The following is a 26,647-nucleotide window of genomic DNA, read 5'->3' on the forward strand; positions in this document are numbered from 1 at the left end:
GTGATTGTTTGACATTGAGCTTTATTGACAAGGGCCTCAGTTAATGTTCCTATCCAGGCAGATTTTGCACCCAGGTATCGAGTATGGAGCCTGCAGCCCTGGCGTGTGATGGAGGTCCATCTGTGGTGGGCTAGCTGAAGGTTCTTTGGATTAAAGCCTCCCAGGTGTCCCTGCCTCCCTGGAGTAAGCCCAGGTCAGCGTCAACCCCCTCAGCATTCTCCTGTGCTTGCTCATCCTCGGACTCACTGCTGGACTCATCGTGTGCAGCCAGAGCAACTGCGTCTACATCTTCTTCACCCACTGCATCTCCCCTTTCCAGCACAAGATTGTGGAGAGTGCAGCATGCAACCACTATCAGCGAAACATGATCTGAAGTGTACTGGAGTGCGCCCCCTGAGCGGTCCAGGCACCTGAAGTGCATCTTCCTAACCCTAACCCTAACGCACCACAGCCCTTGTGGAGGTATGACTCCTGTTGTACCGCTGCTCAGCCTCTGTTCTTGGATGGCGGAGAGGCGTCATGGGCCACCTTCTGAGGGGATAGCCCTTGTCTCCCAGCAGCCATCCATCCAGATGGGCTGGAGCACTCAAGAGCCTCGGCACCTGGGAGTGTCTGAGTATGTAAGCATCATGGGAGCTGCCTGAGTACCTTGCACAGACTTGTAGAATCAGCACCCTGTGCTCACACACTATCTGCATGTTCATGGAGTGGAAGCCCTTCCTGTTGACGAAGGCACCGGGCTCACCTGGCGCCTTGATGGCCACATATGTGCAGTCTAATGCACCCTGGATGCGGGGGAAGTCGGCAATGGCTGCGAAGCCTCTGGCTCACTCTGTCTGGCTGGCCTCGTACCAGTGGTAGTGGATGAAAGTCAATGCACGCCTGAACAGAGCATCAGTCACCTGCTTGACACAAGTGTGGACAGCTGACTGTGAGACTCTGCAAAGATCACCCACTGACCCCTGGAAAGAGCCGGAGGCATAGAAGTTGAGGGCAGCAGTGACCTTCAGCGCCACTGGCATGGGGTGTCCACCCACGCAGTGGGTGCAGATCTCAGGGCCTATCATCTGACAGGTGGAGGTGACTGTCTCCTTTGAGAGACGGAGCCTCCTTTGGCACTGCACCTCAGACATATTGAGGTAGCAGCTTTGCCTCCTGTACACCCTGGCAGCAGGATAGTGGCATCTTCTGCAGACCCATCTGCCTTGGACTTCCTGTTGGCCCTGCACCCCTTGTGCCTGTGCCTCTCCTCCCAAAAGTGGCTCCCCTGGAGGCTGAATGTGGACTCCTGGCCATCTCCCCCTTTTGGCCCTCCCTTCCTCCTCAGAGGAGGTGCCTCCAGTGGAGAGCACAACTCCCATTCCCAGGCTAAGGGAAAGCTTCCTGAAACCTGCAGGCCCCAAAAATGATATTTACTGTAGAGTCCTGACCTGAAGGCTGTTACTCCTGTCCAAGCAGCCATTATGAGCTTTGAAGTATTCCTGCTCACACAGGCAAGTAGCAGTAACTTTCACAATTAAATATCTAACAGAAATCACTTGCGACCCCACTCACCCCTCTTATCCCACCCGTGGATGAGGTTTATACAAATGACTCCTACCCGCCTGCCCGTTGCGCCTGTGCGACATCCTGAAGATCGCACGGGCCCTGAAAAATTACTGACAATTGCTGCCTCAAGTCCGAGAACATCATGCGCCTACCCACCTAAATATTGCAATGGTGCGCAGTGACATTGGGACGCTCGCCCGACGTCACCGCGCGTCATTTTATGCGTTGACATGCAGGGCCTGCCCCCGCACGCCAATGAGAGAATTCTGGCCCTTGAATTCAAAGGATCAGGCAGTCTGGAGGCCTTATAACCCTCCATATCTCATTCGCACTACTGTCAGAGGAGTGGTAGGCTCTGTCACTGCTGGTTCTTTCTGTAGGTTCAGAGGCTGTTCTGGCATGTGTTTATATTTTCATCCTTTTTCTTCAATTCTTTTATGTTGAACCGCAATTGGTTGATTCGGCTGTTGTGCTGGTTGGTGGTTGTTCCCCTAACTCATTACTTGAGGGTGGATGAACGTTGTGCTCATCTCCTTGTCACTTTTTCCGCTTCTTCCGTCATCGTATGGGCCATCACAGCATATGTGGAAATTTACATTTCAAAAATGGAACCCTTGTTTCCACTTGTTTCACAATTTTACCCATGGTTTTGCGTATTTTCTTCTTTTCCAGGCATTCGGCACAATACTTACTGGAGACTTCAGATGCTTGAAGTTCATCAAGTTTTAACTGAAGATCTGTCTTTGTTGAATGTGCTTCTACAAGTTTGTCATTTAAGCATTTCAAGTTATCTTTCAAGTGTTCTACATCCTTTGAGGGACATTCTAGTGTTGTCATCAATTCTCTTTTTTCCATTACAAGCTCATCTTTCGTTTGTGAAAGTTGGTTCTCTATGCTGATCAGTTTTTTTTTTAGCAGAGCATAATTCCTCTGTGCTACCCTTCAAGTTCATGTTCTGTAATTGCACTTCTGCCAATTGTATCTGAGACTCTTCATGCTCTTTTGTGAGAAGTTCTGCTTGCACTTGCCTTTCTAGGTTCTTAATTTTCATCTCTGCATATACATCTTTGGAAATGTAACTTTTTCCCAAGTTTTCTCCAAATGTTCAACCATTTTCTTCAGCTCTGTAGTCTCTTAGTTGTACCTCTTCACTTCCTTCTGGAATAAGAAAATTTTTTTAATGCATTCACAGGATGTGAGCTTTGCTGGCTGGGCCAGCATTTATTACCCATCCCTAGTTGCCCTTGATAAGGTGGTGGCGAGCTGCCTTCTTGAAGCGCTGCAGTCCATGTGGTGTAGGCACATCCACAGTGCTGTTAAGAAGGAAGTTCCAGGATTTTGACCCAGTCACAGTGAAGAAACGGCGATATATTTCCAAGTCAGGATGGTGAGTGACTTGGAGGGAAACTTCCAGGTGGTGATGTTCCTATCTATCTGCTGCCCTTGTCCTTCTAGATGGTAGTGGTCATGGGTTTGGAAGGTGCTGTCTAAGGAGCCTTGGTGAATTCCTGCAGTGCACCTTGCAAATGGTACACATTGCTGCTACTGTACATCGGTGGTGGAGGGAGTGAACGTTTGCGGGTGTGGTGCCAATCAAGCAGGCGGCTTTGTCCTGGACAGTGTCAAGCTTCTTGAGTGTTGTGGGAGCTGCACTTACCAAGTCCCTTGCTTCACTTCATAATTTTCCAGAGGAACAAACTTTGACCTGAGGGATCCTTGTAACATGTGAAGGTCCTTTAGCAGGTTTTCCTTTTCTTTGCAAAGTGCAATTACTTTGTCTTGAGTTTTCTTGTAATTTAACAGAGTTCCATCAAGTTTGTTCTACTGGCCCTCCATTCTGCTGTTCAAGGTGGTCTTTATTCCTTCATGCTGCTAAAGTGTTATGTACGGTTTTTGAATCTGATCTTGAAGGATTGTTAGCTGTTCTTTCAATTGTTTACTTTCCCATTCAACCATTGCCTGCTCACTCTGTACTTCAGTGCATTGTTTTGTTACTACTGATGCTTCCAATTAAGCTTTTTCTGAAGTAGTATTCAACTTCTTTTTTAACTCCTCATGTTTTCCCAGGGGCATATATTGGTTCCTCGAGGAGTCTTTCAAGGCCACAATTTCTTTGAGTGCATTTTGTGCCTGCTGTTGTGCCTGGCTGTACAGCAGGTTGAGTTTTCCCAACTCCCGCTTCAATTTGCCAACAATGGAATTCATACTTGTTATTTCCTCCTGGTATCGTTGTGACACCTCAGAAACTTGTTTGTTCAAATCTCAAACAGTTTGGCTCATTGAAGACTTTATTTTGTCCTGCATTTTCAAAGTTAAATACTCAGCTTAAATTTTGTGGTTCATATCTTCCACTTCAGATTTGATGCAAACATTTTCCGTTATTTCATTTTCTTTTTGCAGGGTTTGTTTATTTTAGATTTCATCAGATAGGAAGGGACTTGGCTATCTTTGTTCATGAGTCACTGAAAGCTAACATGCAGGTGCAGCAAGCAAGTGAGAAGGCAAATGGCATGTTGGCCTTTATTACAAGAGGATTTGAGTATAGGAGTAAAGATATCTTACTGCAATTATATAGAGCCTTGGTGAGACCATACCTGTGTGCCGTTTTGGTCTCCTTACTTAAGGAAATATATACTTGCCTTAGAGGGAGTGCAACAAAAGTTCACTAAATTCATTCCTGGGGTGGAGGGATTGTCCTATGAGGAAAGATGAAATAGGCTGGGCCTTTATTCTCTGGAGTTTAGTAGAATGAGAGGTGATGTCATTCAAACATAGAAAATTTGTATAGGGTTCGACTGGGTAGATACAGGAATGATGTTTCCCTTGACTAGGGGGTCTAGAACCAGAGGATGAAGTCTCAGAATAAGGGACAAACCATTTAGTACTGAGGTAAATATTGGTGTCTGTTGATGGATGTTAAATACCCAGTAGTTTAAGGTAATAAGGGAAACCGGTGTTGGGTATTAGTTAGTTAATTGTACTCAGATGTGTATATAAAGAGTCGGCCAGCACTGGGTGAGACCGTGTTTGAATTGAGAAATGAGCTTTGTAGCAAGCAGTAAACGGTTTTTACCAAAGCATCCTAGTCTCACTTTCTGTGCTGTTTGGGGATCTTACACAAGTTGACACCATGTTGTAGGGTGTTGGTTACAGTTCAGTAGGCCTGAAGAAGTCTTCATAGTCATATGTAGGTTAACTATAAATCTTTAACAAGAACAAAAATTGCTGGAAAAACTCAGCAAGTCTGACAGCATCTGTGGAGAGGAAGACAGAGTTAACGTTTTGAGTCTGAATGACTCTTCATCAGAACTAAAAATCTTTATTGACTCAGAACTATTTACAAATATACCTAAAGGGTATAGACTAGGGCTGTCTCCACAGCTCTGTTCAGCACTAGGCCGACTACGTGCAGGTCAAGTGTTCTTTTACATCACTGTGTGGGTGGTACTGTACTCAGCCACGTCAACCCTATATGTGACAGACTGCTCTATTACAAATATCACCGCCAATGGAGCTGTTAAGCTTTTTACACTTATCACCACAGCAGCACGAAGCAGCCATGTGTGATTTCAGTGCTCCTAAACCAGTAGATGGCAATATTGGGACACTGATAATGAAATTACAAGCAAAACAAGAATGCGAACTTTAGCTTATACGCCCAAGATCGGAGAATTGCAACACAGGAGAGGCTGATTTGCAAAGTCCGCTTTGGACTGAAGCGGTTTGGAGCAAAGGTCGTCGGTTTTCTGCGGCTGTTGCACACAAACGCAACAGGTTGGCAGCAAACAAGGAAGAAGAAATGAATTTCCTTCTGGAGTCGCTTCTCACACTGTTCCTGTCGCTCTATTACATTCTGGAAGCTCTGGTGCTGCTGGTAGTGCCGGTGCGGAGGAAGAATGTGAGCGGGGAGATAGTGCTGGTGACCGGGGCTGGCAGCGGCATCGGGCGGCTCGTGGCGCTCGAGTTCGCCCGCCGACACGCCACGCTCGTGCTCTGGGACATCAATGAGGAAGGCAACAAGGAGTCTGCCCGGCAGGCCCGAGAGAGCGGAGCTTCCCGGGTCTACACCTACACGTGTGATTGCAGCAAGAGGACTTCTGTCTACGAAGTAGCCGACAAGGTAAAGAAAATACATTCTGAAAACTGCGAGCGAGGACTTGCATTACTTCCCGGAGGGGGAGGAGGGGTTAAATACAATACACGCAGAGGCTGTATCATCACTTTCTCTTTGTCAAGTAAATAAATCCCACTAGCACAGTTTTTTTGTGTCATTCTATGATTTTAGTTAGGAAATCTTCCCACTATCACACCCCCTCGCCCCAGGAAAAAAATATGATTTTAGTTTGGAAATCTTCCCACTTTCACACCCCCTCGCCCCAGGAAAAAAATATGGAAATCTTAAAAGCAATGGTAAATCTGAACCATCCTCACCAATTATTTTGGTCAACGCCCAAATACCTGGTCATGTGAGGCATTGCACTTGAGTGCAAGTGAACTGTTTGGTAAATTGGTGTTTAGAATCCGCCAACCCACCCCTGCCCCCGTACACAAACAGGCCTGCTTGACTCGTGTGGCAGGAACCCTCGTCAATTTTCCAATCCTTAATCCAGGATACCAAAGCTAAGTTGTTAAATTCCAGGACCTGCAAGGGTTCGAGGTGTCAGCTGTGGCTCAGTCCATATGCACCCTCGCCTTTGAATCAGAGGGTTGTGGGTTCATGTCCCACTCCCGGAAAACCAAGAACTGTGATTGTACTCCAAAGAAGTTGCAGTCTGTGACTGTTGGTAACTTGAAAGTGTTTCCTGCCCCAATAGCCAGAGAAAAAGAACCTCTAAATGCTGGCAATGGGCACATACAAGTGGGATGAGTCCACTAATGCTATGGAGGATGAATTCCTAGTATGTATACAAGATGGTTTTCTAGAACAGTATGTTGAGGAACTAAGTAGGGAACAGGCTATCTTAGATCTAGTATTGTGCAATGAGAAAGGGTTGATTAATAGCCTTTTTGTAAAGGAGCCTTTAGGGAAGATTGACCACAATATGATAAAAATTGGCATTAAGTTTGAAAGAGATGGTGTTCAATCTGAAACTGGAATCTTAAATCTAAACAAAGGAAACGATAAAGGTTTGAGTGGCATGTTGGCTGTGCTAGATTGGAAAACCACAATAAAAGGTTTGACGGCAATGGCTAGCATTTAAAGAATTAATACAGGATTTATAACAGATATACATTCATTTAATAAGGAACAAAAATCCACAGGAAAAGTGAAGTGGCTAATGAGAAGTTAATGATTGCATCAGATCAAAGGAAGAGGCTTATAAAGTTGTCAAAAATGTAGTAAGCCTGAGAATTAGGAGCTTTTTTAAGAATTCAACATAGGAGGATCAAGAAACTAATAAAGAGATAGAAAATAGAATGAGAGTAAACTAGTGAGAAACATAAAAAATGACTGTAAAAGCTTCTATAGGTATGTAAAAAAGAATAGATTAGCAAAAACAAATGTGGGCTCACTACAGACAGAGACAGGAGAATATATAAAGGGGAATAAGGAAGTGGCAGAGAAACGAAACAAAAATGTTGACTGTCTTCATAGAGGAACATATAGAAGTTGTCCCAAAAATACTAGAGCCAAGGGACTAGTGAGCATGAGGAACTAAAAGAGATTATTGCTGAAAATAGAGACATGCTAACTAAGCTTTTCGTCTTGCACCTATCAGAATAGCTTGCAAAACAATTCCTGTTACTCTTGGTAATTTCTTGCGAGCTTTCCTGATGAGTGCAAAACGTAAAGGTTAGCTAGCATGCCTCTTTTAATCAGCAATACTCAAGTTCTGTACTATTAAACAACTGTTTGAAAGAGGTTAGTAAACAAGTTGTACTAGAGAAATTATTAGGACTGAAAGTTAATAAATTCCCTGGAACTGATAATCTGTATCCCAGAGTGTTGAAAGTGGCAGCTCTAGAGATAGTGGATGAATTGGTGGTCATCAAAATTTTATAGATTCTGGAATGGTTCCTGCAGATTAGAAGATAGCAAATATAACCCCACTATTTTAGAAAGGAGAGAGAAAACTGGGACCCAGAGACCTGTTAGCTTTGCATCTGTAGTAGGGAAAATGCTAGAAAGTATTCTAAAGGATGTGATAGCTGAACACTTAGAAAATACTGGTAGGATTAGGCAGAGTCAGCCTGGATTTCTGAAAAGGAAATCATGTTTGACAAACCAGTTGGAGTTTTTTGAGGATGTAACTAGTAGAATAGATAAGGGGGAACCAGTGGATGTGTTGTCTTTAGATTTTCAGAATGCTTTCAGTAAAGCCCCACACAAGAGGTTAGTAAGCAAAATTAGAGCACATGGGATAGGGGCTAACATACTAACGTGGATTGAGAATTAGTTAACGGACAAAAAACAGGGAGTAGGAATAAACGGGTCCTTCTCAGGTCCGCAGCGTGTGACTAGCGGGGCACTGCAAGGAGCAGTACTTGGGCCCGAGCTATTCACAATTTATATCAATGATTTGGATATGGGATCAATTGTAATATTTCCAAGTTTGCTGATGAGACAAAACTAGGTGGGAATCTGAGTTGTGAGGAGGATGTAAAGAGGCTTCAAGGAATGTAAATGGGTTTAGTGAGTGGGCAAGAGCATGCCAGATGGATTATAATATGGAAAAATGTGAAGTTATCCACTTTGGTAGGAAAAACAGAAATGCAGAGTATTTCTTAAATGGTAAGAGTAATGGTAAGGGACCTAGGTGGTGTTGCTGAAAGTTTACCATGTGGGTGCAGCAAGCAATTAGGAAGGAAAATGGTATGTTGGCCTTTATTACAAGAGGATTTGAGTACAGGAGTAAAGAAGTCTTGCTGAAGTTGTACAGAGCATTGGTGAGACCGCACATGGGAGTATAGTGTATAGTTTTGGCCTCCTTACCTAAGGAAGGATATACTTGCCATGGAGGGAGTGCAGTGAAGTTTCACCAGACTGATTCCTGGGATGGTGGGATTATCCTATGAGAAGAGATTGAGGAGATGGGCCTGTATTCTCTAGAGTTTAGAAAAATTCTTACAGGGCTCAACAGGGTAGATACAGGAAGGATGTTTCTCCTGGTTGGGGGGCATCTAGAACCAGGGACACAGTCTCAGGATAAAGGAGTAGGCTGTCTAGGACAGAGATGAGGAATTTCTTCACTCAGATGGTTGTAAATCTTTGGAGTCTCATTCACTATGTTCAAGACAGAGATCAGCAGATTTTTAGATATTGAAAGATATCAAGGGATATGAGGAAGTGTGGGGAAATGGCATTGAGGTAGAAGATCAGCCATGATCTACTTGAATGGAAGAGCAAGCTCAAGGGGTTAAATGGCCTGCACCTCCTATTTCCCATGTTCTAATGAAAAATTAGGCTCAAATACTTAAGGCTTTCAAAGGCCCTAAGATGGTTTTCAGCCAGCTGGTCACTTGCTCTCATTCATCATTCTGGCCCACAATTCTATTCCCAGACTGAGGACAAGGAAACTCCTGCACTGGCTGTACCCTGTTTGGCTGCACCCCTTTTGATACAGCGAACTATGTTTGTAGTGGACAGAAACTGGTGGGATAATTTGGGACACTATGGTACCAGATGCTGGATCCCACCACACTGAGTGAACTTAACACAGAACTGTGCTAGAAGTACTATGGACTTTTAGCCCTGGATGCTTTAAGTGAAAAGCCCCCCAGTTTAGCTAGTTGCCATGTGACAGCTAGCTGTCTCCTCAGGCTATGATGAGTCAAGTGAGACAACAAGGTGTACAATAGCAGCTTTTGTGGAAAGCAGGTGAGCAGTGTGCACAGGTGCAGAATCTGGGCATAGTAAATTGCTCTTGAAAGTTTAAAATGGTGAGTTTTCTAAACAAAATCAGTTATTTGTACAATAAAGTTTTGAATTATTATATTGAGGTGGTATTTTAAATTTGCCACAGTGCCTACCTTTGATACTAGCATGAGTGGTCAAATATCAGAAAATTGAGGTCTGAACTCTCAAGCAGAGCAGGTACCGGTTTAATTGGGCTGGAGAGGGAGAAAAGTTCCAGTATCTGGGCAGCTTGAAGAAAAACTAGGCTCCATGGAAGGGTAATGATTTGGATGGGTTGCACTGCTTCGGTGAATGGGCCTGGAGCAATAGGTGTAGTGGTGGGAGATGGAAGGACAGTTGAGGTAAATCTAAATTTCACTTTATATTTTAAATTTTATTTTTAAGAAAAATGTATAAAAGTGCTTAAATTAATCATAATTATCAATGTAACAATTCAAATCCTACTAGGAGCACACTCCCAGATGTTTTCCCCTGCCACCCCCACCTCATCCCCACCCTTTCCAAAAATGCACCTGCAATTTTCTGCCTTCTATATTTGATTCTGGTTTCTTTTAGGGTTTTTATTTCTCCAAATGAAGGAATAGTGCACCAGATCACATTTAACTATTGTTTTCACATGTCGGGCCCAAACTTAAATTGTCAGTTTCTGGAGCTGTGCCAGTTTCATTTAAAGCTATTGGTCAGCTTTTGCTAATTTTCTAGTTTGCCCTATATTAGATACATAATGAATACTATTTTTGAGTAATTCTATGTTACATACAAATAAAATTGCAAAGGAATTAACAAATTAGGGATATAATCAACCAAAAAAAAGTCCTCATTAGCTCAGATTCCTACAAAATCAAAGTTCATAAAGTTGATACAATCTGTGGCTGAACTAAGACCTTTACTATGTTCCTGGTTGTAGCTAAGTGGTTCTCTATGACCTTTATAATGCTAAATCTTTATAAAGCTCTGATTAGGCCCCAACGAGAGTATTCCATCCAGTTCTGATCACCACGCTTTAGGAAAGATGTGACGGTCTTTGAGAGGGTGCAGAGGAGATTTATTAGAATGGTTCCGGGGAATCAGAGGGTATTAGTTACAAGGTTAGGTTGAAAAGGCTGGGGTTGCTCTCCTTGGAGTAAAGGAGATTGAGGGGAGATTTTATTGGAGGTATACAAGATTATGACAAGCTTAGATAAGGTAAAAAAGGAAAAGCTGTTCCCATTAGCTAATGGTATATGGACTAGGGGCCATTGATTTAAGATTTTGGGCAAGAGTTGCAGGGGGAATGTGAAGAAGAACTTTTTTATGTGGAGAGTGGTAATGACTATGAACTCATTGTCTATGAGAGTGGTGGAAGCGGAAACAATCAATAATTTCAAAGGAAACTGGATGACCACTTGTAGAAAACAAACTTGCAGGGTTATGTAGATTGAACAGGGGGGTGGGATTTACTGGATTTCTCTGCAGGGAGCTGGCATGGACTCGGTCCTAATGGCCATCTCCTGTGCTGTAAATGACGCTATAGCACTTGCTGCTTCTCCATAGGCAGAGCTTCAGTAAATTTTGTGCGAAAGCAAGTTAGTATAATTCCCTTTCCTGTCCTTTTTATAATAGATGAACACTCGTGTTGTAGTGGAGTAAAGAAATGCTAGTCCACCACAGTCTATGTTGTTGGTATCTGTTGTTGATGGTGCAAAATGTGTTGTTTGTATTACTTTTGATGCAGTCCAGGTTTGTCTTTTGAGGAAGAAACGTTTCACTCTATCCACAAAGTAAGAATACTTAAAATCTGGCACCCTTCATCAAATCACAAATTATACCTGCATTCATATTAATTTATGTTTTTGTTATCAGATCCTGGTATATGTAATTATGTTCTGTATGTTAGGTGGATCTTTATGTGTGAATAGTGAAACTTCTGCCACACTGTTCTAACTTTCCAAATCCTACTTTTAGTTTCAAATTGAACCATTGGTGGTTTATTAGATGTTGCTATACATTTTTCTGACCTCTCACTCCTGTCAGAGCCTCTGATTCTGAGCAGCTTCATTCAATTGGAGAGAAACATTGTCTCAAAGATTGCTTTTGGTTAATAGATTGGTAAATTAATGGCAACTTTAAATATTGTGAGCCTCTTTGCTGTAACCTTCTCTCTCTCCTATCACCATTTTGATCAGCATGGACGGGACATGCCCTAGCTATAAGACTCCAAAGTTCTCTTGACTTGGGAGTCGTTCCTTTAGATGGGAAAATTGCTCATGTCACCGCAGAGTTAAAAAAGAGTGACAGAGGGAAACTAGGGAATTATTGACCAGTGAACCTAACATTTGTTGCTGGGAAATTGCTAGAGTCCACAATTAAGGATAAGGTGAGTGGTCAGCTAAAAACTTTCAAGGTGTTCATTGAAAGGAAACCAGCAGGGATTTGTAAAGGGTGGGTCATGCCTGATGAACCTGATTGAACTTTTTGAAGAGGTGATTAAAGTAGTGGACAGGGGAACGGCTATGAATGTTATTTATATCGACTTTGATGAAATCCCTCATAAGAGATTGTTAACTAAAATTGAAGTTCCTGGAATTTTTGTTTTATTTTTTGTTTTTTCACAGGATGCAGGTGTCACTGGCTAGGCCAGTGTTTATTGCCCATCCCTAATTTCCCTTGAGAAGGTGATGTTGAGCCACCTTGAACCACTGTTTCAGGAATTTGACCCAGGGTCAGTGAAGGAAGATCAATATAGTTCCAAATCAGTATTGTGTGTGGCTTGGAGGAGAATTTGCAGGTGGTGGTGTTTCCGTGAATCTGTTGCCCTTAACCTTCTTGATGGTAAAGATTTTGGGTTTGGAAGGTGCTGTCAAAGGAGCCTTGGCGAGTTGCTTCAGTACATCTTGTAGATAGCACTCACTGCTGCCACTGTGCATTAGTGATGGAGGGAGTGAATATTTGTGGATGGGGTGCCAATCAGTGGGCTGCTTTGTCCTGGATGATGTTGAGGTTCCTGTATTGTCAGAGCTGCACTCATCCAGGCCACTGGGGAGTATTCCATCACATTCCAGACTTCTACCTTGTAGATGATGGACAGGCTTTGGGGAGTCAGCAGGTGAGTTACTCGCCGCAAAATTCCCAGCCTCTGGCCTGCTCTTGTAGCCACAGCATTTAAATGGCTGGTCCAGTTCAGTTTCTAGTCAATGGTAACCCCCCAGGATGTTGATAGTGGGGGATTCAGTGATGGTAATGCCGTAGAATGATTTTCTCTTGTTGGAGATGGTCATTGTCCGGCACTTAGGTGGCGTGAATATAACTTGCCACTAATGTCCTTTAGGGAGGGAAGTCTGCTGTCCTTACCTGGTCGGGCCTACATGTGACTCCAGATCCACAGCAATGTGGTTCAATCTTAAATGCCTTCTGAGTGGCTTAGTAGGCAATTTCAGTTGTATCAAACCACTACGAACTCTGTCAAGAATAAAACCAGACAGACCCCTCGGCACCAGAAACATCTGTCCATAACAGCATCAGTAGCAGTGATCACTGCACAGTCTTTGTGGAGTTGAAGCCCCATCTTCGCATTGAGGATACCCTCCATTGTGCTGTGTGGCACTACCACCATGCTAAGTGGGATAGGTTTCAAACAGATCTAGCAATTCAAGACTGGGCACCCATGAGACACTGGGCCATCAGCAGCAGCAGTATTATACTCGATCACAACCTCATGGCCTGGCATATCCCCCGCTCTACCCTTACCATCAAGTCAGGGGATCAACCCTGGTTCAATGAAGAGTCCAGGAGGGTGTTCCAGAAGCAGCATACCCCATGAACGAATATTTTTTAAAAATCGAAAAATTAGAGCCAGAATTTACAGGAATCCAATTAGGAAACACATACACACGCAGAAATAGAACTTCAGAGTTCTCTTCCGCAAATGGCAATTGATACTAGGTCAATTGGAAGCTTTAAATCTATGAAAGATATTTATATATTTATTATCCAAAAGTATTAAGGAGTAATATGGAATTAGGTCTCTGATAAGCCATGATTTCATTGAACGGCAGAACAGTCTTGAGTTGAATGGCCTTCTCCTATTCCTACGTTACTTTGTTTCTAAATCATACTTTAGCAACCAAAGGTTTCATTTTGTCTAATTCAAATGCTTAGCTTATTGCTGACTTCTAATGATATGTTCAATGCCCTGGATCCAAGATAGGCTGTTGAAGAAGGGTTCTTTGTTTTGATTTTATATGTTATGTTTCTGATTTCTAGTATACAACATAATGTAATTAGAAGTATGATTAATACACTTAACACTTCATAAACTAGAGTACAAATGAGTTAAAGAAACAATGGAATAACTCTAGTAAATATAGGAAAATGGACTTTAGGCAAAGAGTTTGGATTATGTGTTGCTATTTAGTGGTGTATGTGTTGCTGTTTATACAATTTTTTTTGACAGGTGAAAAGAGAGGTTGGAGATGTCAGCATTCTGATAAACAACGCAGGTATTGTCACAGGAAAGAACCTTATTGATTCACCAGATGCCATGCTAGAGAAAACCATGGAAGTGAACAGTCTTGCACATTTTTGGGTAAGCAATTCAGTACTGTTAATTAGTTGATGATTTGAATCGGAAGTTGACAATCTTGTGTAGCCTGTTATTAATGAGTTTCAATAAAATGTAAGCTACAAAACAAGCATTCTTTGCATTTTATTTTACCTTTGGCCTGATAATAAAGATTTTTAAAATGTTTTTTAATTTGTCTAACATGACCTAATTTAAATTTTAAAGAGGAAGGATATGACCATCACATGCACATGATTTTCAGTTTATTGATGTTGAATCGGAGGGGACGTCATTGAAAGCCGCAAAGAACTCTGAGTTTGCACCAGCCCTTTTCACATCTGACCATGTCAGCTGAGGCTCTGGTTATATTGCACTTCAAATCTGAGTTATGTTGCTAGTTGTTTATGTATGAAAATCCATGTTTCCACTGCCACCATACTTCCTAAGCACTAAAATCTGACTTGATACCATGTTGGAACAATTGGATCTCTTCATGGATCTAAACCAACTTTAATCTTTCTGAAAACTTCATTCTAACTTCCAGAACTTTCTCTTTACGTTCTTTACATATTCAGCCCTCTAGCCTCCTTTGAAAAGCTTCTGAATTTATGTCATCAATCTCTGACATTAAATATCTTGCAATATGAGAAAATCCCATTTCATCAGACCTGACAATCATAATGATATATTTAGTAACATTGATGTTCAAAGATGTCAGTTCAACAAAAATGTCTTAGTAACTATTGCTGGCAATTTTATTTTTTTCTTACTAAACACTCATTTCCAATTAATTTTATTCTCCTTTTCTACCAGTGTATAAATTTTCAGGAAGAAATGCAGTACTGGTAACATCATCTCTGAACCTCCTATCATTTTGTCAGACAAAAGGACCATAACACACAGCTTTGCCTTTACCCCTGTTAGTATTAACAAGGCCACCCTGGTACTGTTATAGTAATAGACAGCAGCAGCTGCACCAAAGCATATGCAGGTTTGTTTGAATGAAAGGTTAATTTTTGTATCTCTTATGTCTCCCTTGAATGGGGCACAGCCAAGACATTACCTTTGTTATAGGAGTTTGAGGTCCTTTTATTTCACCTTCCCCCTACACTCTGATTTCAGATCTGGATCTGCCAAATCCTACAGTAGCCTTCCCTTTCAGTTCCAGCACAGAACCACAGATGACTGAGCTGAAGGCTATCTAAATTCAATGCCTCAAAAAAAAACTACGAACCAAAACAGTTTATCTGCTGGAAAATAATTAAACAATACATGTAGCTCTGACTCTCTGTAGGTATGGACATTGTTGGCATGTATTTCCCATTTCTGTTATGAACCCGTTAGGGACTGTTAAAGTTTTAAAGAAATCTGAAAATGCATCAATTAACTGACTGGATTATACCACAAGATTTCATGGTTTTCAACAAAAAAACAAACATCATTATATATCAAAAACAATTAAACAAAGTAACCACTATTACCTTATACATGGTTGCAAACTAGTGTTATTATGAACTCAGTTTTACTTCTTACTCCCTGCACGCCCCCCCCCAAGAATTTCCTTATCTTATGAAACCTTGAAGGTGCATTCACTTTTCCTGGGACCACCAGAATTTATGCCACAGCCCTCCAGAATTTACTTTAATTCTCCTTCGTATTCCAGTTACTTCTGGGTTAAATTTGATGAGAGTCCTTCCCTTAACCTTTTAGCTACACGACCCTTTACACGATGGATCCCTCAGCTCCTTGTTCTGGTTGCCGGCAGATATCCAGTGCCTTCCCACAGCTTTCCAAGCTAACTCTGCTGGCTGCTTTCTGCCACAAGGCTCTGTGAGGGCCACTATAGATTTCTTCCTCTAGCTTAAAGCTGGTAAATCTTCCAGCAGCTTTTCCCTCATAAAATCCAAACTGAGTTAGAGCCCTACCCACCTTCCATGCAGCGAATGAAGAAGCTAGTATTTTCTCTGCTTGAAATGCAGGCCTATCACATCCTATTGGACTCACCTGATGAGATGCAGTCTTTACCAAAACACAGCTGCAACTGCTTCTGTCTGTTCCCAAGCTAAGCTGCCTGCTTCTGTTAGCAAATGCACACAAGCAAAAGTACCTTATAACCATGGCTCCAGAAACCACTATCTGCATGGCAATTTGACCGGCCTGTTCCCCAGGTAGAAATGTAAATTAACTATCTTTAAATTCCAAAGTTTTCCTTGATTCTAGGAAACCATATGAATAGTTTATGTCTCTAATAGTTTTATGACCTCTCTCCCAAAATTGCCAGCTTTTAGCTTTTTTTTACAGAGATAACAATAGGCATCCTGGCCAAGAGGTCAGGAAATGTATCATTCATTGTTCAAGTATATAGCTGTCCCTCTGACCTTGGAAAATAAACATTGGCAGCTTTTAACTGTAATTAATTCCCAGCTTGTTTGAATTGCATTCACTTCTCAGTCAGGATTTTCCATTTATCTTACGTTTAACACTTTAACCTCCTAAAACTATAAGTTATATTTTAAAACTTATGAATTATGAACTAGATATTAGCAACACTTCCTACAATAGCCCTTTCCCTCAGCAGCGTGCCCACTCTCTAAAGAGTATGTACCTCTGGGCTCCTGCATGCTGCTGACTCTGACCTCATTTCAAACTGCTTTTAAACTCATGTTGGACTGCTGAGCCTGAGTGTCCCAAAGTTGCCTTCAAACCCCACACAAAGATGGAAAGCAACAACATAAAGATTCTTAGCCCACTTCCCAAGATCCCAGTGTAATAGCCACTGCACAACAGAATGCAAACACCCTCTCCAATGTGTTAATGTCTGTATGCTGTAGCTGTTAGTAAATTCCATAGCCCTTTGATTCTACGAAAACAGCCCAGTTGTGGGAACCAAGATAATCCACAATACAAATGCCTCTTTATATTTGTATAGAAATGTGGCAAAAGGCACTTCGGTTATCGTAAAATGTGACCCATGGTTGTTCATAGTCCTTACTGTAATTTCTATAATGTTTAACATTTATCACGAATGGCCTATGATTTCCTTAGAATTTGCCATGACAAAATTGCCACAAGCAGGATAATACATCAAAAACATTACTTGAGAAATGTAGATGTCGTAATATATGTAGTCACCTCATTCTCATATTTGGTAGCATCTGTGAGATGGTAACTGTTTCTCTCTTCACTGATGCTTCCAGACCTGTTGAGTATTTCCAGCATTTTCTGTTTTTATCTCCAATTTCCAGCATCCTCAGTATTCTTCTTTCATGTTACTAGCATGTTTTATAGGTTGTGTCCTGGAACCGAATTTAAAAACAACACCGGCGTCTGTTGAACCTTGTTCAATCTTCCACGTGGGTTGTGCTGGTTGCTGATTCCACCTTCAACTTGTGAAAAGTATAAAAGTACAGCCTGGGGAGAGACAGCATATTATAAAAAATATATTTAACCTTAGAATGCGATTGATAGTAAGTTTAAAATTCAGAAATGTGATTAACTTGGATCACTTCTTTAATATGAAATAACTTTTAATGAAAATTAAATTCTGTGTTTCTGTGTTCCTTTAGTTTAAATGTATTTTCTTAGAATGTATTATCCTAAAATAAAAACAAAAACCTACTGCGGATGCTGGAAATCCAAAACAAAAACAGAATTACCTGGAAAAACTCAGCAGGTCTGGCAGCATCGGTGGAGAAGGGTCGTGAGGACTCGAAACGTCGACCCTTTTCTTCTCCACTGATGCTGCCAGACCTGCTGAGTTTTTCCAGGTAATTCTGTTTTTATCCTAAAATAACTCCATGGAAAAGCTCTGTTTAGTTTTCTTCCTCCTACCTCTTTTTATGAGAGGTGTCTGGTTTTCATTCTGTTCTCTTTACACAGAATGGTTGAGTGCAGAAACTCAGCAGAATAAATATATCCACAAATATATCTAAACCGGTTCCTGTTTGTATTTTTAAATAGCAAATAAAGAATTAGTAATATGTAAGGAAGTGCCATAGCACAGTTAGAACACCGAGTGACTTATTTCCTTGCTACATTTCCAACAACTCCAAATTCTATTTTTTGACAATCCTGTCAAGTGCTGCCTTAAAATCCATTAAGGTTTTTTGTTCCACAACCAGTAATCTGTTCCACATGCTTAAATTCTATACACAGCAGAAAGGCATACTTGGTTCCAATTTGTCTAAACTTTTCATAACTTTAATGGCAATGAATTAATCAGAGTTAAATTCTTCAATTAACATGCTAACTTTTTTGGCAATTGATTTTTTTTCAATGTGCAGTAATTGTAGAAAGTAACCCACCCCTCCCCCACAACACCCTGATGGATTAAATCAAAGTCTGCCATTTACAGCTCAGTGACTTCTGCAGCCTGTGTAAGCCTTTCATGTTTCAAGCCACAGACTGCTGGCTTCTTTGTATTAATTCTTAGAAGCTTCTGAGCATGGAGCATGTATCGCCAGGTTTCAATTATTTTTATTTATGGTCACCTCAACCTTGCTTATTTCTCCCCCACCACAATGATGATGATAACACGTGCATAAGAATATGGGAAACCAGTGGAGAAAGTACCAGCGATGAAGGGCTTTGGTGGGTGGGAATCTAGGTTGGCTTGCTGCTTGCTTGAGGCACAAACTCAGTGGCTCTTTTTTTTAAAGGCTACTTTTTCAAAACCCTTTCAGCTCCTATTTTCTCAATTTCTAATATGCAAAATAAGTTTAGCAATATAGAATTACGTATTTCACAATGAAATGATTGCCTTTAATTTTTTTGTTTGCATCCATGTAACTTCAGTAATATTTTTCTTGAAGTTTTCCGCCTCTCCGTAGCCTGGGCTTGAGGTTCATATTTTGGCTCAGAACGATTGCTGATAGCTTTAGATGCAGTCTGAATTTGTGTAGGAGTCCCCATTACGCATTAGTAGGTTTCTGTTAATACAAGTGGCAGACTCAAGCAACAACAATGCTATATTTTGGCCCCGCTCTAGATTATGTGCAGAGGTACTAAAATGGTGCTTAAACCTCTGACCTTCTGACACACAAATTTCAGCTGTTGGTAGACTTTCTGATTGCACCTCCAGAATATTCCCCAGACACAATAAAGAGGAAAATCCATCCTTGTTTCTGAAGATGGTTCCGTGTAGGCTTGTGCTGAAGATGCAATGCTCAAAGCATTGTGGAGGTGGCTTTGCTTTTAGCAAAGTAAGAACATAAGTTCTTCCAAGTAAGAACATAAGAAATAGGAGCAAGAGAAGGCAATATGGCCCCTTCAGCCTGCTCTGCCATTCAATAAAATCACAGTTGATCCATCAATTCCACTTTCCCATTTTGTCCTCATATACCTTGATTCAGTTAGTTCCCAAAGATTTATTGATTTTAGCCTTAAATATTATAAACAAATAATCTGCAGCCTTCTAGGGTAGAGAATTCCAAAGGTTTCCAACCCTCTGAATGAAGAAATTTCTTGTCACCTCAGTCTTAAAATGCTAATACTTTATGCCAAGATTATGATCCCCAGTTCTAATCACTCCAGCCAGGGGAAACAGTCTCTCAACATCTGTTCTGTCAATCCCTCTAAGAATTTTACATGTTGCAATGAGATCACCTCTCATTCATCTGAACTCCAGATGATATCGGCCCATTCTATTCAATATATCCTCATAAGACAGCCTTTTCTTCCCAAGAAGCAGCCTAGCGAACCATTGTTGCACTCACTGCAAAGCAAGTATTTCCTTCCTTAGGAAAGGAAACCAAAACCATACTCCAACAGTACTCCAAATGTGGTTTCTCCAAAGCCCTATATAATTGTTGTGACTTCATTGCTCCTACATTCTAAACCCCTTGCAATGAAAGCCAACGAGCCATTTGCCCGCCTAATTACTTGCTATATCTGTAAGATATCTTTCTGTGATACGTGTACAAGAACACCCAATTCCCTCTGAATACCAACAAATTTTTGAGTCTCGCCTTTTTAAAAATATTCTGCTTTTCTATTCTTACCAAAGTGGATAATTTTACATTTCTCAATATTATACTCCATCTGCTACCATCTTCCCAATCACTTAACCTGTCTCTATTCCTTTGCAGCCTCTTAGCGTCTACCTCACAGTTTATATCCAAGTTTAGACAAAACTAGATTGGAAATAATTACCCAATCCCCGTATCTAGGTCATATGTTTAAACATCTGAGCCCCAAGCACTTGTCCTTGCAACACCCCACTAGGTTATAACGTGCACCCGAAAACGATGCATTTATTCCTATTCTCTGTTTTCTGTTCGTTAACCAATCCTCAATTCATGCTAATGCATGAGCCCTAACCATATTCAACAACATCTTTTGTACCACCTTATCGAATGCCTTCTGAACATTCAGATTCTTGACTGAATTCTGAGTAATGCTATTACTTCTACAATATTGTGCATCTTAAATTGCTTTGCGACAGTGCAAAAATGGCAATAAAACTAGCACGTGAATAATTTTATATTAAATTGTTTTGCCCGCAGTGCATTAAAGGATAAAATCATGTACATTTTGGAGACTTTTGTTCGATTAAAAACTCAGACAAGATACCCTTGGGTTATAATTGCTGATTTTCAGTTTTGTACATGTTTTTAGTGGCTTTCTATACTTTCTACTTCTCACTGTTTTTTCTCCTGTCTTATTTACTGATTTTGGTTTATTTCATTTAACGGCGATTAATGTAAATAATCTGGCTAAGTTTGCTATACTAGGGGAAAAATGAATTGTCAATGCAGTTTTCAAATATGTCTTTATGTTCTCTTCCTCATTTCGTAATCCTTATAGTTTTAAGTAAAAACAATAAGCCATCGGTTACAGTCCACTTAGTAATTCTGATGGTTAACTGTTTTTAGACCTATAAAGCGTTCCTGCCTGCAATGATTGCCAGCAACCATGGCCATCTGGTTAGTGTTGCCAGTTCAGCAGGACTGTTTCCAGTCAATGGATTGGCAGGTAAGAATAGCTTCTGTGGCTTCTGGAGATTTTATGCTCATAATATTTAGACTGAGAATGTTGTACAATACGGCAGAATATATGCAGCTTTAAATTGCTGTTGTTTTCTACATTTCAGTTTGTGCATATATTTCAAGTGTTTATTATCAATGAGTTAAACTATTACTTTTCTTGAAAGATGTGTAGGTATTACACTTTTACCATTATAGAAGCATTATACCATATAATTTACAAGGCACAGATTTTGCTCTCAACAGGGAAAGATCGATATTCAGTATTCATCAAATTGGTGGAAGGGGTCATCAACAGTGCTATCAAGCAGCACTTGCTTAGCAATAACCTGCTCACTGACGTTCAGTTTGGATTCTGCCAGGGCCACTCAGCTCCTGACCTCATTACAGCCTTGGTTCAAACATGGACAAAAGAGCTGAACTCCAGAGGTGAGGTGAAAGTGACCGCCCTTGACATCAAGGCAGTATTTGACCAAGTGTGGCATCAAGGATCCATAGCAAAACTGCAGTCAATGGGAATCAGGAAAAACTCCCCACTGGTTAGCGTCATACCTAGCATAAAGGAAGATGGTTGCGGTAGTTGGAGGTCAATCATCTCAGTTCTAAGACATCACTGCAGGAGATCTTCAGGGCAGTGTCTTAGGTGCGACCATCTCCAGCTGCTTCATTAATGACCTTTTGATCGTAATGTCAGAAGTGGGGATGTTCGCTGATGATTGCACAATGTACAGCACCATTCATGACGACTCGGATACTGTAGCAGCCCATGTCCAAATGCAGCAAGACCTGTACAATATCCAGGCTTGGGCTGACAAGTGGGAAGTAGCATTCGCGCCACACAAGTACCAGGTCATGACCATCTCCGACAAGAGAGAATCTAACCATCGCCCCTTGACATTTAATGGCATCACCATCGCTGAATCCCCCACTATCAACATTCTGGAGATTACCATTGACCAGAAACTGAGCTGGACTAGCCACATAAGTACCATGGCTACAAGAACAGATCAGAGGCTAGGAATCCTGCGGCGAGTAACTCACCTCCTGACTCCCCAAAACCTGTCCAAGGCGCAAGTTGGGAGTGTGATGGAATACCCTCCACTTGCCTGGATGAATACAGCTCCAACAACACTCAAGAAGCTTCACACCATCCAGGACAAAGCAGCCCGCTTAACTAGCACCCCTTCCACAAACATTCACTTCCTCCACCACCAACGAACAGAGGCAGCAGTGTGTGCCATCTACAAGATGTACTGCAGAAACTCACCAAGGCTCCTTAGGCAACACCTTCCAAACCCACTGCCACTACCATCTGGAAGAACAAGGGCAGGGGAAACATGGGAACACCACCACCTGGAAGTTCCCCTCCAAGTCACTTGCCATCATGACTTGGAAATATATCGCAGTTCCTTCACTGTCACTGTGTTGAAATCCTGAAACTCCCTTCCTAAGAGCATTGTGGGTATATTACACCACATTGACTGCAGCAGTTCAAGAAGGCAGCTCACCACCACCTTCTCGAGGGCAATTGGGGATGGGCAACAAATGCTGGCCTAGCCAGTGACACCCACAGCCCCTAAATAAATTTTAAAAAACCCTCATTGATAGCTGCCCATTGATCTTTAGGCTTGTCAGTGGAGATTTCCTATAATCTGACATCTAATAGTTCTAATATTGAATATCACCGCTATATGTGCTATCAATAATTAGAACTATGATAATTTTTTTAAAACTGTCTTTTTATTCTCATACAACTGACTTCTGTCCTAGTAGATCTGATTCCCAATTGTTTTTGGTGAGCAACGGGTGTCTTTCATCTTTTACAGATTATTGTTCAAGCAAGTTTGCAGCAGTTGGCTTTGCTGATTCTGTTGCACTAGAATTGCTTGTATCAGGGAAAAATGGTATCAAGACTACCATCGTTTGCCCATTCTTTATACGCACCGGCATGTTTGATGGCTGTAACACCAAGTAGGTAGTCATGTAGATTCATTAAATTTGTCATCTTTACTTTCAACTTTATTGACTCAAGCTTAAAATGTATTGCTAGAATGTGTTACTTAAAACTTACAATCTTGAAATGTTAGTATTGTGGCATTCTGATTAATTTCTAGCAATTTTGTAATGAATTACAAAATTAGGGGGAGGCGGTGGCATAGTGGTGTCGTCACTGGACTAGTATTCCAGAGACCCAGGGTAATGCTCTGAGGACCCGAGTTCAAATGCCAACACGCAGGTGCTGAAATTTGAATTCAATAAAAATCTGGAATTAAAAGCCTGATGACCGTGAAACCATTGTCGATCGTCGTAAAAACCCATCTGGTTCAATAATGTCCTTTAGGGAAGGAAATCTGCCATCCTTACCTCGTCTGGCCTGCATGTGACTCCAGACCCACAGCAATGTGGTTGACTCTTAAATGCCCTCTGAACAAGGGCAGTTAGGGATGGGCAATAAATGCTGGCCTAGCCAGCGATGCCCACATTTTATGAACGAATAAAAAAAAAGAATATTTATGAGTCCAACTGATGAATCTGAATTGTGTTAAGTGAAAGTATACTGGCAGGCAATGTATGGGGTAATTCTAAATGCTCAAGGCAACAGGCATAACCAGGGGTTGACAAAATAACAACATTCCATTAAGTGGAAAGTGTGGCAGAGGTAGGAAAACCAATGCCAGCAATAAAAGGAGTAAACAGGTGATAAAGGATGATAAAAAAGGTTGCATTGTTTAAAATTACACATATGATTAAAACACTAAAATGAGTACAGCAAAAAATGAAGCAAATAAATAGATTATGAGGGTGAAGATCATGAGATAAGGATGGCAGTAATTGTTTGTTTTTTTAAAATGAGGGTTCTACAAATATACCCATGAATAAAGAGCTATACTGGTAGCTGTTAGACTTCTGTTGGATCTTCTTTTCAGGTGAACATAAGAAATAGGAGCAGGAGTAGACCACACAGCCCATCAAGCCTGCTCCACCATTCAATACGACTACGGCTGATCTTGGGCTTCAATTCCATTTTCCTGCCCGCTCCCCATATCTCTTAATTCCTTGAGAGGCAAAAATATGCCTACCTCAGCCTTAAATGTATTCAACAATGGAGTATCCACAAACATCTGCGGTGAAAAATTCCAAAAATTCACAACCCTTTGAGTGAAGCAATGTCTCCTCATCTCAGAACCTTATCCTGAGACTGTGCCCTTGTGATTTAGATTCCCTGACCAATGGAAACAATCTCTCAGCATCTACTCCATCGAGCCCATTCAGAATTTGTTCAATGGGCTCGCCTCTCATTCTTCTAAACTCAGAGAATACAAGCTCAATTTACTCACCCTCTCATCATAGGACAACTCCCTCACCCCAGGGACCAATTTAGTGAACCTTCGCTGTACTGTTTCCAATGTAAGTGTATTCTTTCTTAAATGTGCAGGTCAATTGTATTGAATTGCAGTGAAACTTCTTTATACTTGTACTCTAATCCCCTTGCAATAAAGGCCAACATGCCATTTGCCTTCCTAATTGCTTGCTGCACCTGCATGTTAACTTTGTTCCTTGTATGAGCACAACCTAGTCTCTTTTGAACATCAATACTTAGAAGTTTTTTTTAAATTCTGTTTTTCAATTCTTACGACCAAAGTGAATAACTTCACACTTCTCTACATTATACTCCATCTGCCATCTTGTTGCCCATTCACTTAACCTGTCTCTATTTCTTTGCAGCTTCTCTGTATCCTTCCCACAGCTTACTTTATCACCTAGCTTGGTATCATCAGCAAACTTAGATACATTATTCGCTGCCTCTTCCTCTAAGTCATTAATATAGATTGTAAATAGCTGAACTGCAGCACTGATCCATGCAGCACTCCACTGTTCACTGCCTGCCAACTTGAAAAAGCTCTGTTTATACCCATTCTCTGCTTTCTATCTGTTAATCTATCCACTAACCAATCCTCTATCCATGCCAATTTATCACCCCCAACTCCATGAGCCTTTATCTTGCCTATCATCTTTTTATGTGGCACCTTATTGAATGCCTTTTGGAAATCCAGGTATACTACACCCACTGGTTTCTCCTTTATCTACCCCACTATTTACATCCTCAAAAAACTCAAATAAATTTGTCAAACAAGATTTTCCTTAAGACTTCCTTAATAGATTCCAGTATTTTCCCAATAACTACATTAGGCTAGCTGGCCTGTGGTTCACAGTTTTCTCTCTCCCTCCTTTCTTAAAAGGCAGTGTAACTTTTGCCAACTTCCAATCTAATGGGACCATTCCCAAATCTAATCCCCTGGATCCGTTCAGCCAAAAAGTGGAAGATATCTTTTCATGTAGAAAAATAAAAAATCATGAGGCCGGGGAATAAAAAGAAACAGTGGGAATACAGAAAAGGATATGGAAGTTTTTTTGGTAAACACACCTAACCCACCATCGCAAAGTGGCCCCATGTTTTGTGGTGAAAGTAGGATCTTCAAATGTCTAGCTTGAGAAATATAGTACACAGTGATGGTCTGTACAAAGTATTTACCCTCTGCCAGCATCAGTGTACAATTCTGCATACTGTGTCACAAAAGGACATTTTGACCTTTTGAGGGGACACAAAGAAAAATCAGCTGTGTTGGTGAATGGGCTTCAGGTCAGTAGGATGCTTGGTTAAGTTGTGGCGGGTGGTGGTAGGCGAGATGTGGCATTGAGGTGAGCTTAAGTTATTTAAGACTCTCAAGGCAGAAGACAAAGTATATTCTAAAACTTTTCAGCATTAAATGCATTCAAAACTTTAAAATGTGAATGCACGGTTAACATATGAAAATTACAGACAGGAAAAGATCAACTGATCCATCAAGACTGTTTCTTACTCATAATGCCTGAGGCAGCATGACTAGATCCCACTTAACCCCTCAAGAGGCAAAAAAGGCAGAAAAACTCAGGAGCGATAAGGGAAAGAAAATCTGTAAAATTCCCCCTCTACTCCCTCAAGTGATCAAGGCGGTCCAGGAGATCTCACTAACAATGTATTTGTTCACTGTAAATCCAATTACCTTTATCGTGTTTCAATCTATGCATCAGTCAAGAACCAGTCCAGCTTCCCCTTGAAGACTTGCAGGAAGAGCCTTCCTTCCCTCTGCTGGTGGCATGCTAGTATTGCCAAATTTCTCACTTCTGTTTAAAAGCCCCTGTTGTATGTAGGAAATGTGGCAGCTAATTTCCACCGAGCAAACTCCCGCAAACATGATAATAACCAGATTTTTTTTTTCATATATACATTGATTGAGGGATGGCCAGAACACTGGGGATAACTCCCCTGTCCTTCTTCAAAATAGTAACATGTGATCTTTCACATCAGCCAAGCAGGCAGATAGGGCCATGGTTTAAAGTACTCATCAAAAGATGGCACCTTCCACCAAAGTGCAGTGCTGCAGTGGAATATCAGCCTTGTTTTTTTTGTGCTCAAGTCCTGGAATGTGACTTGAACCCAAACGTTGTGATTCAGAGGTGTGTGCTACCAACTGAGCCATGTCCAACACCAAGCCCCATCAAATACTCAGATGCCTTTATTACATTGAATGAGACTCTTCTATCAGCAAGTGTCACCAATTTATTGCTATTCTTTAGCTAAGCTGATGGCAAAAAAAACCTTCTAACTGTAGGGAGATCCTGATGAACAATGTAGGAGAAAACCTGTCTTTTTTAGTGTGTTTTTTTTAAAGCAGG

General features: G+C 41.2%; 1 protein-coding gene across 1 annotated transcript in view; it reads left to right on the forward strand.

The window, feature by feature from the left end:
* Positions 1–5,159: 5,159 nt before the first annotated feature.
* LOC144679753 (epidermal retinol dehydrogenase 2-like) overlaps positions 5,160–26,647 on the forward strand; it is a 33,159-nt gene continuing 11,671 nt past the window's right edge. Inside the window, exons 1-4 of the mRNA XM_078540462.1 lie at positions 5,160–5,668; positions 13,839–13,970; positions 20,819–20,918; positions 22,756–22,900. Of these exons, the coding sequence (XP_078396588.1) occupies positions 5,348–5,668; positions 13,839–13,970; positions 20,819–20,918; positions 22,756–22,900 (698 nt within the window). The 5' untranslated portion in view covers positions 5,160–5,347. The remainder of the gene's footprint in view (positions 5,669–13,838; positions 13,971–20,818; positions 20,919–22,755; positions 22,901–26,647) is intronic.

This window comes from Cetorhinus maximus, chromosome 4 (assembly GCF_964194155.1).
Source record: "Cetorhinus maximus chromosome 4, sCetMax3.hap1.1, whole genome shotgun sequence".
NCBI lineage: Eukaryota > Metazoa > Chordata > Chondrichthyes > Lamniformes > Cetorhinidae > Cetorhinus > Cetorhinus maximus.